At 40.0% G+C, this 13,145-nt stretch overlaps 1 protein-coding gene across 1 annotated transcript in view; it reads left to right on the top strand.

Annotated features, from left to right (window-relative positions):
• slit3 (slit homolog 3 (Drosophila)) overlaps window positions 1-13,145 on the top strand; it is a 228,773-nt gene that overhangs the window by 17,008 nt on the left and 198,620 nt on the right. The window contains exons 3-4 of the mRNA XM_005726454.1: window positions 3,873-3,944; window positions 7,372-7,443. Coding sequence (XP_005726511.1) covers window positions 3,873-3,944; window positions 7,372-7,443 — 144 coding nt within the window. The remainder of the gene's footprint in view (window positions 1-3,872; window positions 3,945-7,371; window positions 7,444-13,145) is intronic.

Genomic DNA, 13,145 nt, shown 5'->3' with positions numbered 1-13,145 from the left:
GTCACTGTTCCTATGAAAAAAAGAGAGATTTCAAATTAGACTCTCAAGTCTTTCTGAATAATGCTGGGGAACGCTGACTTTTGCAATTCTGGGAAAACCAAATCTGAAATTTCAAAGCAGTAGCATGATTGCTTAGAGATGTGCAAAGAGGCGAATTTGAATCATATCTATTAAACTGAAGCACAAAAAGTGCTTCAGAAATACTGCTGGTCTTAAAACAATACTCACTCATATGTAACAGAAGTTTTTTGTTATGTACACACTGACTAAAAACAAGATTGCCTGTAGAGCATTAGGGGTGTGCAGCCTGAACCAATTTCATGTGCATCACTGGAGATTTCAACCGTTCTGATATTTTATCTGTTCAGAAATGGTCTTGTTTCTGGGGCAGGAAAAAGGGAGCTAAATCACTCTGGCCACCATTACAATTACCAAACACTGAGCAGGTCCTTGTTGGGAAACGTATGAAAATCTTTAAAGTGTATATATTGTATTTTTTACCTTTTTGGCTTATGACATCTGAATAACTACACTTAGTTGAGATTGACTGCTCACGTTCTCTCAGCTGTCCTAATTAAGTTCAAGGGCTCCCTCACTCCTTTTCCATAAGCGGCTAAAATCAGTGTGTATGTGAGAACTTTAATAACTATAATCACCGCTGGCTGCATGCAGCTTCCCTCCACACTCTGTTTTAACCAAACCAGCAGATAAAAATACACTCCCAGTACAAATCCGCTAAGGAATGGAAACGAGTTTCTACATGTGAGTGTTTGCGCTTGTATTGGCATCTGTTTATTCATATTCCTAAATATAGGACCAAAGTGGAGTTTGGAACGCATGTCAGTCACTGGGTCAGGATTCATCTGTGCTTGAGTTTTTTAGGTAAAAAACAGAAAAATTAAAAATGTAAGTGTTTGCATTCTGCATGCATGAAACACTGTGAGAGGGACCCACAGAAAAAGGCAGTGTATATGTGTGTGAGCTGAGTGTGGCAAGCCAGCAAGTCGTTTCATGTGGTTTGTGATAAACTGCTGTGACATTTCTCTTCTCTAAATCTCTGAAAGAAATTGGGAGGAGACGGCTTGGGAAAGAGGAGATGGTCGGGAGAAAGCGCACTTTCAGAGACATACATATTCTAGTATTTTGGATCCTACAGCACACATGGTCACCAAAAATTGTCTTATCTTTGCTTTAATAGGTAACGCTGTTATATACCAGAACTCTATCTCATTCATTCTCTCTCATATACAAACATAAGTGCCTAGTTCTGAGAGTCCAGTCATTTCAGCCATATGTGCCTCCTATGGGAGAACTTGTTTAAAGCCGCTAACATTTTTCCCAGGCTAGGTTACAGAAAAAAACAGTATAACTCCTAAATACCCCTGCTTACATCTGAGCTGTAATTACTGATAATTTGTCCTGCAGAATGACTTGTCTGCCTTCGTGTAATCTCACTTCTGTTTAAAAACATCCAAACAGCTAAGCGATCTGGTTTTGCATTTGCACCACCAAAGACCACGGGGTGCGTAAAATGAAAATCTCGTAATTAGACTGATTTGTGACGCTTCAAACCTTCCAAATCAATCGATCACACGGCGAGCTGTTTTCTGATTAAACATGTAATATTGTTTTCTGTTCATGCGAAAACATCGAATTTGATTCAGGGCTTTGGATATTCTTTAAATTTGCACAACACAGCTTGCCTCTGCATGCACGCTACGTGAACAACACTTAGCCTAATATCTTTGGCAACCTCACTTTGCAAGATTTCTTCCAGATTGTGGCGAAATTGAGTAATTCCAAACAAATTTAGATGTAGGTGAAAACTTGTACTTGATATTGAACGCTTGGCCGGGGAAATTCAGTGTGGTTTCACCCATTGTGTGTGTAAATAATAAGTGAAGTTAATATCCCCTGAAGTATTTCCTTATTTCCTTCAGAGGCCGAGTTCTCGCAGTTTGCTGTAAGGTAGCGTGACATCATTGTTCTTTTTATAACCGTTGACTGAAGTTAGAGTTATTAGACACTCCAGTCCCCACACACATGAATTCAATTCTTGTTTGCTCTCTTTCCCCCCCATCTTTCTCCAATGTCTCTGTGGATGACTAATGCTTGATACAGACCAATATAAAAACAATACCTCATCTGAGCGATATGCCAGCATTGACTCCCCGCACCATGTGTTTGGCTTAACATCCACAGCCTTTCTAAACTTCATTCAATAAATCAGCGTGCGGTTGATCTCTCATTTGGACAAATAAACTTTGATAGTTATTCAGAGTTATGCCTTGATTTAGCTTTCCCTGGAGTACACAGGAAATGCTTTTCTATAAGGACAGGAACAAAAAAACAACAACGCTGCTATGCTGGAATGAACATGCTGGATTAATCTTGGCTTGATTGTAAATTATGATTGATGCCGGAGTCAGAAATGTGCACATGCTTATGTGTGTGTTTGGGAATTCTTGCTACCAGTGCATAACTCCCTACCTGCGTTAAACGATTCCACACATACCTTATCGTATGTGTTTGGGGTGTTTCTGTTTAGAAACTGATTCAGAATGCTCAAAAGCTGGAGCTATTTTTTATTTATTTCAGTTAACAGCAAATATTACTGATGATTTTTTTGGAAAACATTTTTATAAAGCAAAAAATGCTTCCTGTAATCAAGAGTTATTTTTCCTGGAAAATGTTTCGTTATACAAAATGAACAATATTGTGAGAATAAGCCAATTACCATCGCTCGGTGCGCCAGTTCTTTGAAAGTGTTTCAAGATGCTCTGACTTTTTTATTTATATGTTTACATACTTTATATATATGAATGTGCGAGCGCGTTTGTCTGAGCTTGTTATCTTTCATCCAAGTCCAACATATCTGTGTGTCTCTGTGTAGAGTCAGTATGACAGGCCATGGATTAATGCCTGGATATGTAAACGTTTTGTTTGAAAGAATATTTAAGAAGAGGTGTGCCAAAACAATTCAAAGTCCACATGTTAGGCCAGACAGGACTCTTTTTGAGATGACTTCTTTTGTCTTTGGTTGTCTCTCACTTGATCCAGCTTGTCATTCTACATCGTGCTGTTTATATCTGGCTTGTATCTTCCTTTCACTTTTCTCCACCTTTGCTTTTCAATGTTTTCTTTTCTTCCTCACATCATCCACTTTTTCCCCCCCTTCAGCTTCTTCCTCCCTGTCTTCCTCTCAGGACATGTCACTCCTAACATCCTCAGACAGAAAATATAAACACACATATCAGTTGAGATGTTTTCTCTCCATTTCTCTATCCCATCTGGAAAACCTTAGTTTGCCCCCAAAACATGACAACACTGAGAAAGCAATGAAGGGGAGATATGGGTTACACTGAGAGCACCGCAGAAATGACTGAAGCGAAATGGAGAAGATATCAACGGAAGAATGAGAAAGAGATGGTTTGTTAATTGTTTCTTTTGGAGTGGTAGGTTGTAACATTTGTGAAATACTTTGTGTCACAAAATGTTTGTTTCGTGCCAGATTCATGTGTTCAGTGCACTGATTGCTTGTTTATGTAACCGCTTTTTTAAAAGTGCAAGTGTCTCTCGAGTTGTTTGCACTGGCCAGAAAAACACATTTATCTGCTGTTTCTGGCTGGAGATGGACATTCCCAATTCCACGAGTGCCTCACAATTCGATATTTAAATTGAATCATTTTGAAGACAGGCCGAATGAATCTGTGTAAAGTTACTGACGTAAAGATCGGCACTTGGGACTTTTCCTGCCTTGTCGTGATCACAAAGAGCCACGGAGTATATTTGCGTGTCTTTCTTTTGCATTTTTAAAGTTACAAAAATAACTACAACATATTTTCTTTCTGTTTCATTGCCTGTCGCCACAGTCATCTTGAGGACAACCAAATCACTGTTATCGAGAGAGGAGCCTTTCAAGACCTAAGACTGCTTGAGAGACTGTAAGTATGCCATTATACACAGCTTCCTGTAGTGCATATGTGAAAAGAGGTACCATACTGCGAGGTGAAATAGGTATTTTATGCATGCAAAGAGCTCCATAATAATAATGTGATCTGTCACAAAACTTTTTTGCTGTTTTTCCACTTTGACAAAATTGTACACACCTTTGATTTTCTGCTCCTTACTTGCTGTTCTGTGCAGCATATTCACTGACAGAGATTTCAACTGATTGATATCCAAGTCCACTTCACACACTACCTAGGAATGTGTGTATCTGTCAACTCACACCAAGGCTTTAGTAAACAGAATCAGGGTGCTAGTGTACAACACAACACTTCCCACACATACACACCTGCATGTTTATGAGTCCTGGTTAGAGTGATGATGGGAAGACAGGTTCCAGAAAGACGATTCCTTTATGTGAGACAAAGACCGAATGACACAATGTGAGTGTTAGATGGTTTTTTAGGAGGGGCATCCTCATAAAAAAATATTGTGTACAGCAATTCTAAACCCAAGAACGGGCTTTGTAATGAATGTTGAATTCATAAGCTGAATATTTCTTCATTCAATTTATTTCACCATCGATGCAATTTTATCTGAACACTGTAAATTTGTCATTATCTTCTTTCAAATTGCTTTTGCAGTCTGGAAAAGAATGCCACAACATTGTTTATTTTGATTAACAAATGTGTGTCTGTTGTAAAATCATTCATGAGAGTAAGAATGGGAAGGAATTTACTTCACACATGGATGGTATTTTTCGGTATACATGCTGCAGAGTGGAGAAGAGAGATAAAACCGTTAGATCACTGCAGCTGTCAGCAGAGCTCTCCTAAAATCCAGATATGCTGAGCGACAGAGACGTGTATATCTTCCCTCTAAATGGAGATCACACATATGATGTGAAAGCAGAAGGTCACTGCCCACTTTAATGTTAAAAGGCTCTTTAATGCAGTGTGTCAGGAAGGGTGAGAGGTTACAGAAGAGGGGGAGGGAGGATGTTGGGAGTCTTAACAGTTGTTTGCCAGAACTCACATAGACAGCATTTCAGTTATCCGAGTCATTTCAACAAATGTTTTTATGCCATTTTAGCCCATTTAATAAATCAGAAATTAAATATCTATGCTTGTTTGAGGATGACATTTGTTCTCCAAAATGAATCTTTCTAAAGAGGGGAAAAACTGCTGCAGTAGATTAACGGTAATAACAAGAGCCTGCATTTTTTACTTTACTGATAGTAAAATGGTTTTTAAAATGCTTACTTGACAGGGTCTCTGATGTTGTGTCTGCCAGGGTGAAAGGTCAGGGGTGAGAGGCCCTGACGCTGAGTCCATGTGATTTATGGAGTCACAATGTGAAAAACATGGGGCTTATTTTGTCATCCCCTTGGGTCAGAGCATTCATAAAGTCTGAAATGCAAGAATTCATAGCCATTTGTGCTTCACTCAGTTATAAATGAAGGATATTTTGCAAAATAAACGGCATTTGTTAAGAGGTGCCGTTTCAAATGATCTCTTTTGTTCTTTATTTGAGAAAAAAAAGCCCTGCTCATTATGATTAGTAAGGTTTAGTCTCCAAACTCTTTCATTTTTTCTGTGATTCTGAGTAATAGGAATAATTTGCCAAAATATGAATGCCACAGACATGTGGTTTGGTGTCATTTCAAAGGTTCTAAGTAGGAAGAAAACCTCATCATTAATGCTTAAAAATACACAAAGAATTATTCTCTTGAAACTATATCTGTGCTCTGAGCAAATGTCCTTTAATGACTCGTAGCTGTAATAGTAGCTGTGCTGTACTCACATACTAGCAGGTATTTTCTCCCTTATTTATTTCAGGTGGTGTGCATCTCAATTGTTCTTTCCATTGGTGTACACAGGAGTGAAAGCCACTATCTTATTATCATTATCACAGGGTTAAAAGGTTGGTGTCTGTGTCTTCTCCAGCACAGATCCTACTTTGTGACCCTGCGACCCTCCACCCTTCTTTTCTTTCCCTTTTCCCTTCCACGCCTCGTTTCTCAGTGTAATGCTTTGGTAGCCTGATAACACTTTCACTCCCTCAGCTTTCACTGTCTTCGTTATCTCTACTTTAGCCAACCCCACCTTTCGTTGCACACATGCATACACAAGGAAACATCTTTTATCCTAAAACGCCTCGTTCTGCTGCTGTCTTTCTGTTCACCAACCTGAATTCTTCCACTTTTTTTGGCCTTTGTAATTTAAAGTCATGTGTTTATCTAATTTTCCAATGAAAATACTAAGATAAGGAATGCTATTTTGCATATAAAGCGTGACTAAAAAGATTTTCATCCCACAATAGTTGAGAAGACGCATCAGAGAGTTTTGCAAAAGATTGCCGAGAATATAAAACCATCCACAGGTGGCAATAATCAAACATATGAGCAACGATGTGGTTAAAATTGGAATGTAAAAACATTCTGTATGCAACACTTATAGATTGTCATAATTATGTGGGTGCCTTTAACTTGTTTTTATTACTTGTTATTACTTTTCCCGGGGTCATAAATCTCTGTGGAGGTAAATGTTTCTGTGTAAATGCATATGTTCAAGTCTTTGGTCACATTTATTATATTTTCAACAAATATGTATAGCATTTTAATTACCTCGTGGTTGCATCCCGGTGTTTAATATGAGGTGCCAGACACGATAAAAATGAATAAAATGCTAGGATTTCTTTCCCCTCTTGCCTCCCCACTCTTTGTTGCGGTCATGTTTTTGTTTTTTTCAGAGGCAAACATATTTGTCTCATTTTCTTTGCATTCCCTCGCATCCATTCCGATGGATGAGTTTTGGCAATCCCACTCCAGAAATATTATAACATCTGTGAGTCCTTATATTGAGAAAATGACTGTTATTTCTCTTACTGATAAATTCAAAAACTGCAGCTAAAAAGTAGCCAGAAATGCACAGGAGGAATTGACGGTACTGAACAGGCCAGTCACAATAGTGCAGGACACAAAAGTTTGTAGGATTTCAGAGCAGTTTGCAGTTCTGACGTACCCACCTAGCGTAGATTTAACACAGCGGTATAAATCCTCTGTAAGTTTGTAACTTTATGTTAAAACATGCTTGTAGCCCAAAATTGGTCCATCTCACACTATCAGGTTAAAGCATATGCAGTGAGGATATATTGCTAATGCACTTTAAGGAGTCTAGAAACTGATGTCCTGTATACACAAACCATAGTGTGATAACCTCTAGGCCATGATCACAGGAAGTCAGAGGCTTTTCCATGAGTTTAAACTTGCTGACCTTTAAGGTCATTCGGTCAGCTGTGTGGTGATTGTTCAGTCAACACAAAAGCATGGATGCGACTGATTTATTAGACGATGTTTTTGCCCTTTTTCTCTTCCCAACGACATGTTTTCCTTCATTTTCCTTCTTCTATTTCTCCCTGCAGTCGTCTGAACAGAAACAAGCTCCAGTTTCTTCCAGAGCTTCTCTTCCAGTCCAATCCCAAACTAGGACGACTGTGAGTACACTTTGATTTTCTTTTTTTTTCATCTTCCCCCCATTCATGATCTCTCTCTGACTCTCCTCCGTCATTCCGTTTCCCCTTTTGTGCCGCTTTGGATGTGTTACGTGATCCGTTTGAAAACACGACCATGGTGTCAGAGGTTTTATCCTGGTTGAGGGTTCAGGTCTCGCGCCAGGTGACACAGTGCCGCTCTGTGCTCCTGTTGAGAGTTGAAAAAGGCAGTGAGTGTCAGATGTGTGCGTTTGTGTGAGTATGCTTGATTTTAAGAGGTGAAAGTGTGCCTGCAGTGAATGTTTTGCTTGGACTCGTGTGGAATTTTTATTCAGGAATATTGAGTTTTCCCAGAGTGTAAGAGTGTAAGAGCAGGTCATACTGATGCAGCAAAGCCTCCCACTTGTCCTCCTCCTCTCTCGTTTTCATCTCACATTCCCAGACATACTCTCTCTCTTTGTTTTAGTCCCATTGGTGCATCCATGCTGCCTCCCCATCTGTGCTCTTTCTTTCCACTCAGGTTGTCAGGTTCTCTATTTGTTTTATCCTCAGAGAGGATAGTCAGCTTAGGTTGAAGGTTGAAACACCTAAACTTTATAGCTGTTTACATTGGGCTTCTTTCAAGAGAACTTGGAGTTAGAGTGTGTGTGTGTGTGGGTGCATGCCTGAATTTAATTGTGTGTATAAGTATTATTGGGTGCATCTATAAGTTTGTACACCCTACTGGATATTTATTTGTGTTACATGTGTCATATCGATGCTGCGTTTCAACATATCAAGTTTATGTGTGTTCAGCATGTGTGTGCATGCCTATGGTGAGAGGTGTTAGGATAACAAATACCAGCGCTAGGACATTAATCTTCTCACTTCTCTCATTCTCTTTTATAATGTTTCCATGAGGCAGAACCCATTGGAAGCTACTGTAACAGTTCCTTGTTCAAAAGATTCTTGTTCCATGTTTTTTCACCTTTTTGAAGTGTAGGTTGACCAAAAAGCAGAAATTAAAGGAATACTCCGGTTACTCCACAATTACAAATTCACTGGCGAGAACTAACATGTTGATTGAAAGGTTTTGAGCTCCCTCCTTCACGGAGAATGACAGCTATAGTCAGCTTAGGTTTGCAACACTTAAAGCGGATTTGAGCAGCGAGCCAGAGCCATTCCAGTGTCACAACATCAACATGTCCAAAGAAATGTCAAAAATTAGATTTTTTTTTTCCACAAAATAAATTAAATGTACTTTTCCAGTGCATACATTCACATCCTCATACTTCCAAAGCTTTGCTGAAAGTATTTTGGGCTGGCACTGGAGAAGTGGATTGTGTTGCAGGAAAGTTTCTGTGGACATTTTATGACATTTTGATTTGTTGGTCCACTGTTCAAACCCTTTCTTCCATAACCGCTGTGACTCAGAGAAATGTTACAAGCTTTTGCAGCAACCTATCAACCTACAGGCAGCAACTATTTAATACTCAAAAATGGATTCCTGAAAGTTGAGCTTTATAAGGAGATTGACTTGCTGTTTACAATCTGAAAGACTGGAATAAACATTACGTGCACAGTACATCATGCCTTTTGTCCACTGCAGGCTTCTGCCACTGTTAACACAGGTATTAATTAATATACTGCTACCTATTCAGCTTAAATCAATGCTTATTTATCATTAGAACGTTTGCTCCTTAGTTTCTCACCGTGATATATTTTGTTGGACGGACATATTTTTGTGGTGATGTGTGATATATTGCTGAGGCAGAGTAGACTGCTAAATTGTCATCTACGTCAGCTGTGGCTTCCAGGATCACACACAGTTAAAAGTCCTCATAAACGCCAGGGACACACACAGTGACAGATGCAAATGGAGACGAATACAAATATTCCATCACACGCACATTTTCACATGGCATTTTTTTCAACCCTTTTCCCTTCTTCTTTGTGAATGACAGCCTTATTTCCTCCACCTCCTGGCTTACAACTGTATAAAACCCCTAATTGCTCTCGAAAGCTATTATTTATCACCGGTCGAATATGGATCCCTATAGAGCTCTCAGACAACTCAGGAGAGTGGAAAGGGTGAACGTGTTCCAAACTTAACATTATAAATCTCATGTTCTTTATGTCCCTACTTTGCCATCAGCGCAATCTAAATTACAGTGTCTGGAGTTTCCTCCGGCACTTTTTTTCTTTCCACTTTTCCTCTTTTTTTAGTGCTTTTTCTCCCATCCTCGCTGTGTTTTCTAAGGAAGTGGTGGTAATGTAAGCACCAAGGTATGTAGAAGAGAGCGTGTGTATAAGAGGGAAGGGCAAAAAGAGGAAGAAATGTAGGTAGAATTATGGGATAGAGAGAAAGTCAGATGGTGGGAGACTTGCAGAGAGAGTAACAGCAGGAGAGTAAGGAGGAGGAGACAAGGAGGTTTGCTGGTGGCTTTCTGGTTTGGGTTCGTAACCTTCCTCTCTGTCAGGCTTGGTTAGATATTAAATGATGGCAGTGTGATAGGAATTACCTCTTAACCCTCCTATTAAAGCTCTGTGGTCTGAGGTTTGGAAAAGGGAGGAGTTGGAAGGAGCTGGACTAGCATTAAGTGAAAATAGCCATGGGTTAGACGTTTCACTCTTGAGGAGGGTGCAGGGGTTCGGATAAGAGGTATCAGACTGGATAATAGTTTTTAGTCTAGTCTTTAATCCTGCAGGACTATGAATCAATCAAAGAGGTTGTCTCTTAATGGAAACTTTTCTAATTTAGCCTTAAGTGCTGTTGCTGAGTGCCTGACAAAGACTGATGGACAACACATATAACGGAGGTCATGAGAAAGGAGGGAGATGGATGGATGAAGGGATGCTGGTGGAAGATAAAGGTTTCTTGTAGATGGATGAAGGAAGCGGAGTCTGTGGTCCCTCTAGGTGCTTGGTAGGGGGGAGAGAAAACATAAATGGGAAGGTTGAGATGGATCGTGGACTGGAGTCTGTGGGTTTCAGTGTGTGCAGTCTGTGGTCGTTTCCCCCCACAGTTTGCAGAGACTGCGGTCTCACAGCACATGCACACAGACACACACGGTTGCACATAGTAAGCTCGAGCTCTGAGTAAAAAACATTTGCGAAGAGTGTAATGAATTTTTGGTTTGAAATATAACGTATTGACGATATCTCAAATGGAAAAATGAAAGCTACTGGTTACAGGGCTTTTGTGCCTCATGCACATTGCACTGAGTCAGGGAGGTTTGCTTTGTTAAGTGACTTGATGGCTGTTGGTCTCCTGTCTAATAATGCTGACCCAGACTGAGCCTCATCCTGTTATCTTCGCTTTCTCCTCTGGGAGTTTGTGTGTGTGTCTGCATGCTTGTTTAGCGCATAAAAAGGACTTGAATTAGCTCTGGCTCACAGCCCATGTTACTCATGAAGCAACAGGATCCCACCCCCCCCGCCATTTAAGCAGCTCAGGTTACGCTTGATTGGTTTGCATAAGGCAGAAGATGAAAAATGAGAGTAATGTTATACTAAAGAGATATTTCCCGTTTTCTTCATGAATAAATCCCTAGAGCTTCAGATGCTGAGTATTTCACAGTGTTGAAGGTGATCTTTGACCATGTTTCAACACTTATGGACTGTGAAATACTGTAGAAGCTTTGCAAATTTTAATGTAGCTCCTGCCATATAATGGATATTACAGAGTTAGTCAGCAGACTATAAATCTCTTCTGCTTGTGCTGTTTCTAAACAGTATTTTTGGACACAGTGTGGCAAAGCTGAAGTACATAAATTACATCACTTTATCACATAAGCAACCAGAAAAGATGTGCTGTAAAATGAATGTTCACTGCAAATTTACAAAGACAAGATTGTATTAAATTTGTGTCTGCAATAAAACAAAAATGAATCAAGCAAGAAATAAACTAAAGGTTCAGCTGGGGATAGAATAGCTGTCAGATTATAGTTGGTTAGCATGCGTCAACATGAAGCTTGTAATGATTATCTTTCACTCCAGTGTTATAGATTGTTTGCATTTGTTTACAATACACCTAAACAAAAACAGATAAATATAGTAACACACTACACATCCAAGTAAAATCCCAGCTGCAGTGTTAAGCAGCTTCATTCTGCTGTCTGCTGACGGAGCACTGCTGCTGGGCTCCGTCATTCTCCTTACTGCACCCCATAAACTGCATTACAGCAGGATATCAGCAGCCAAACATTCAGACTAAAAGGATCTTTTGGAGGCTTAATAGAAAGAAGGAAATTTAGTTGATGTCCAGAGGGAGGCCGGTAAGGAATTTTATCCAATCCACTTGTCCTTCAGAATGCTTCATCCCTACATGTTCACTGGGTGTTTACCAATTTGCATTACAAAAATACCTATAAAGGTTTAGCTAAACAAGAGGGGGGAAACCAGAGCTGTGGAAGAGTAAAATTCAATGAAGCAAGGTTAAAAGAGAGAAAAATCGCCCGGATGACTCTAATGATCAACAAATCATGGCATGGAAGGTTCCCACTTTAAATCCCTGCACTGATGACTGGATGGTAATGAGATATTTTCTTCAGCACCATTAGGTTACTCTTGTGTGAAGCAGTTTATCTCCAAATGCTTCAGTGATTCTCCCAGATGTGAAAGTGTGGTCTTAACTCTCCACAGTTACTGTAAATACAATATACGAGTTAAGCCAGGGGAAAAGACGCTGCAGAGAGAGAAGAATGAGAATGGGAGGGAAGGCTGGAAAGAGCAGGGGGTCATTCGAGATGTCTTTTCCTCCTAATTAAGTTAATGGAGAAAGACGAGGAGCCTGCCTTTAATCTTGGCTAATTGTCCATTTAGAGGCGACTGCCATAGTTTACCTGCTGGAATGTTAGGTTAGTGTTACAGGAAGTGGATGAACTTTGTGTGTCCAGTGATTGGTTACGACAGACTGGGCCTCAGTGGTGATTGGTTGGAACGATTTGGAAGGGTGAGAGGTGAATATAAACAGTCTGTACTTACATGTGTCTCCTCTTTTTGGTTATTATCTCGTTCACTTTATTCCTCTTTCTTTTTTGTGTGCTCTGTTGCTGTTAGGGTTAGAAATACTGCCCTGCACAAACTGAACAAACAGCTTTGATGTTTCTTTTGCTCTCTGGGAGTATAAGATTGTTTTGGTGTCACTAGGCTCCAGGCCTTTTGTTTGGTTTTCACGCCACTGTGTGCTGGTGAGAAACAAATAAGTCTCAGATATATAAACACATAGACGCACACATAAATACATCTCTCTCACGCCACCTCTCCTGCTGATTTAGAAGTACAAGCGCTGGACGTAGAAGTATGCACTCTGGTCATTCTGTGTGTGTCAGACTTTATACTGAACCACAGACCCATGACAGAACTTCCTAATAATTAAACATGACCCAGATGTACAAACTGCGGTGTGTAGCTGGACCACAAAGCTTGTAGGACCTTGTACACAGCACCAAGGGCACTATTCACCAGTAAAATGCATGTGCATTTCTAACATGTATATCAGTCTACCTTTATATTTTGATGAAATCCTTTTTGAAGCAATTGGCACAAAAGCAAAAAAGCAAAGGATGTTCTTGGATAAAGCAGCACCTGGAGGCTCATAGGCCCCAAGAAAGAGCTGCACCACTGGGCTCATGCTGGTATTCACTGGTATTCAGGGAAGGAAAAGCTTTTACTGAGGGAACCTGACCAGAGCTCTTCTAAAATAGGTCTGCTTTTAGTGGCTT

This window comes from Pundamilia nyererei, unplaced genomic scaffold (genome assembly GCF_000239375.1).
Source record: "Pundamilia nyererei isolate P.nyererei 1_Seehausen unplaced genomic scaffold, PunNye1.0 scaffold00020, whole genome shotgun sequence".
Lineage (NCBI taxonomy): Eukaryota > Metazoa > Chordata > Actinopteri > Cichliformes > Cichlidae > Pundamilia > Pundamilia nyererei.
The sequence above is the reverse complement of the archived record's forward strand: the minus strand, read 5'-3'. Positions and strand labels throughout refer to the sequence as shown.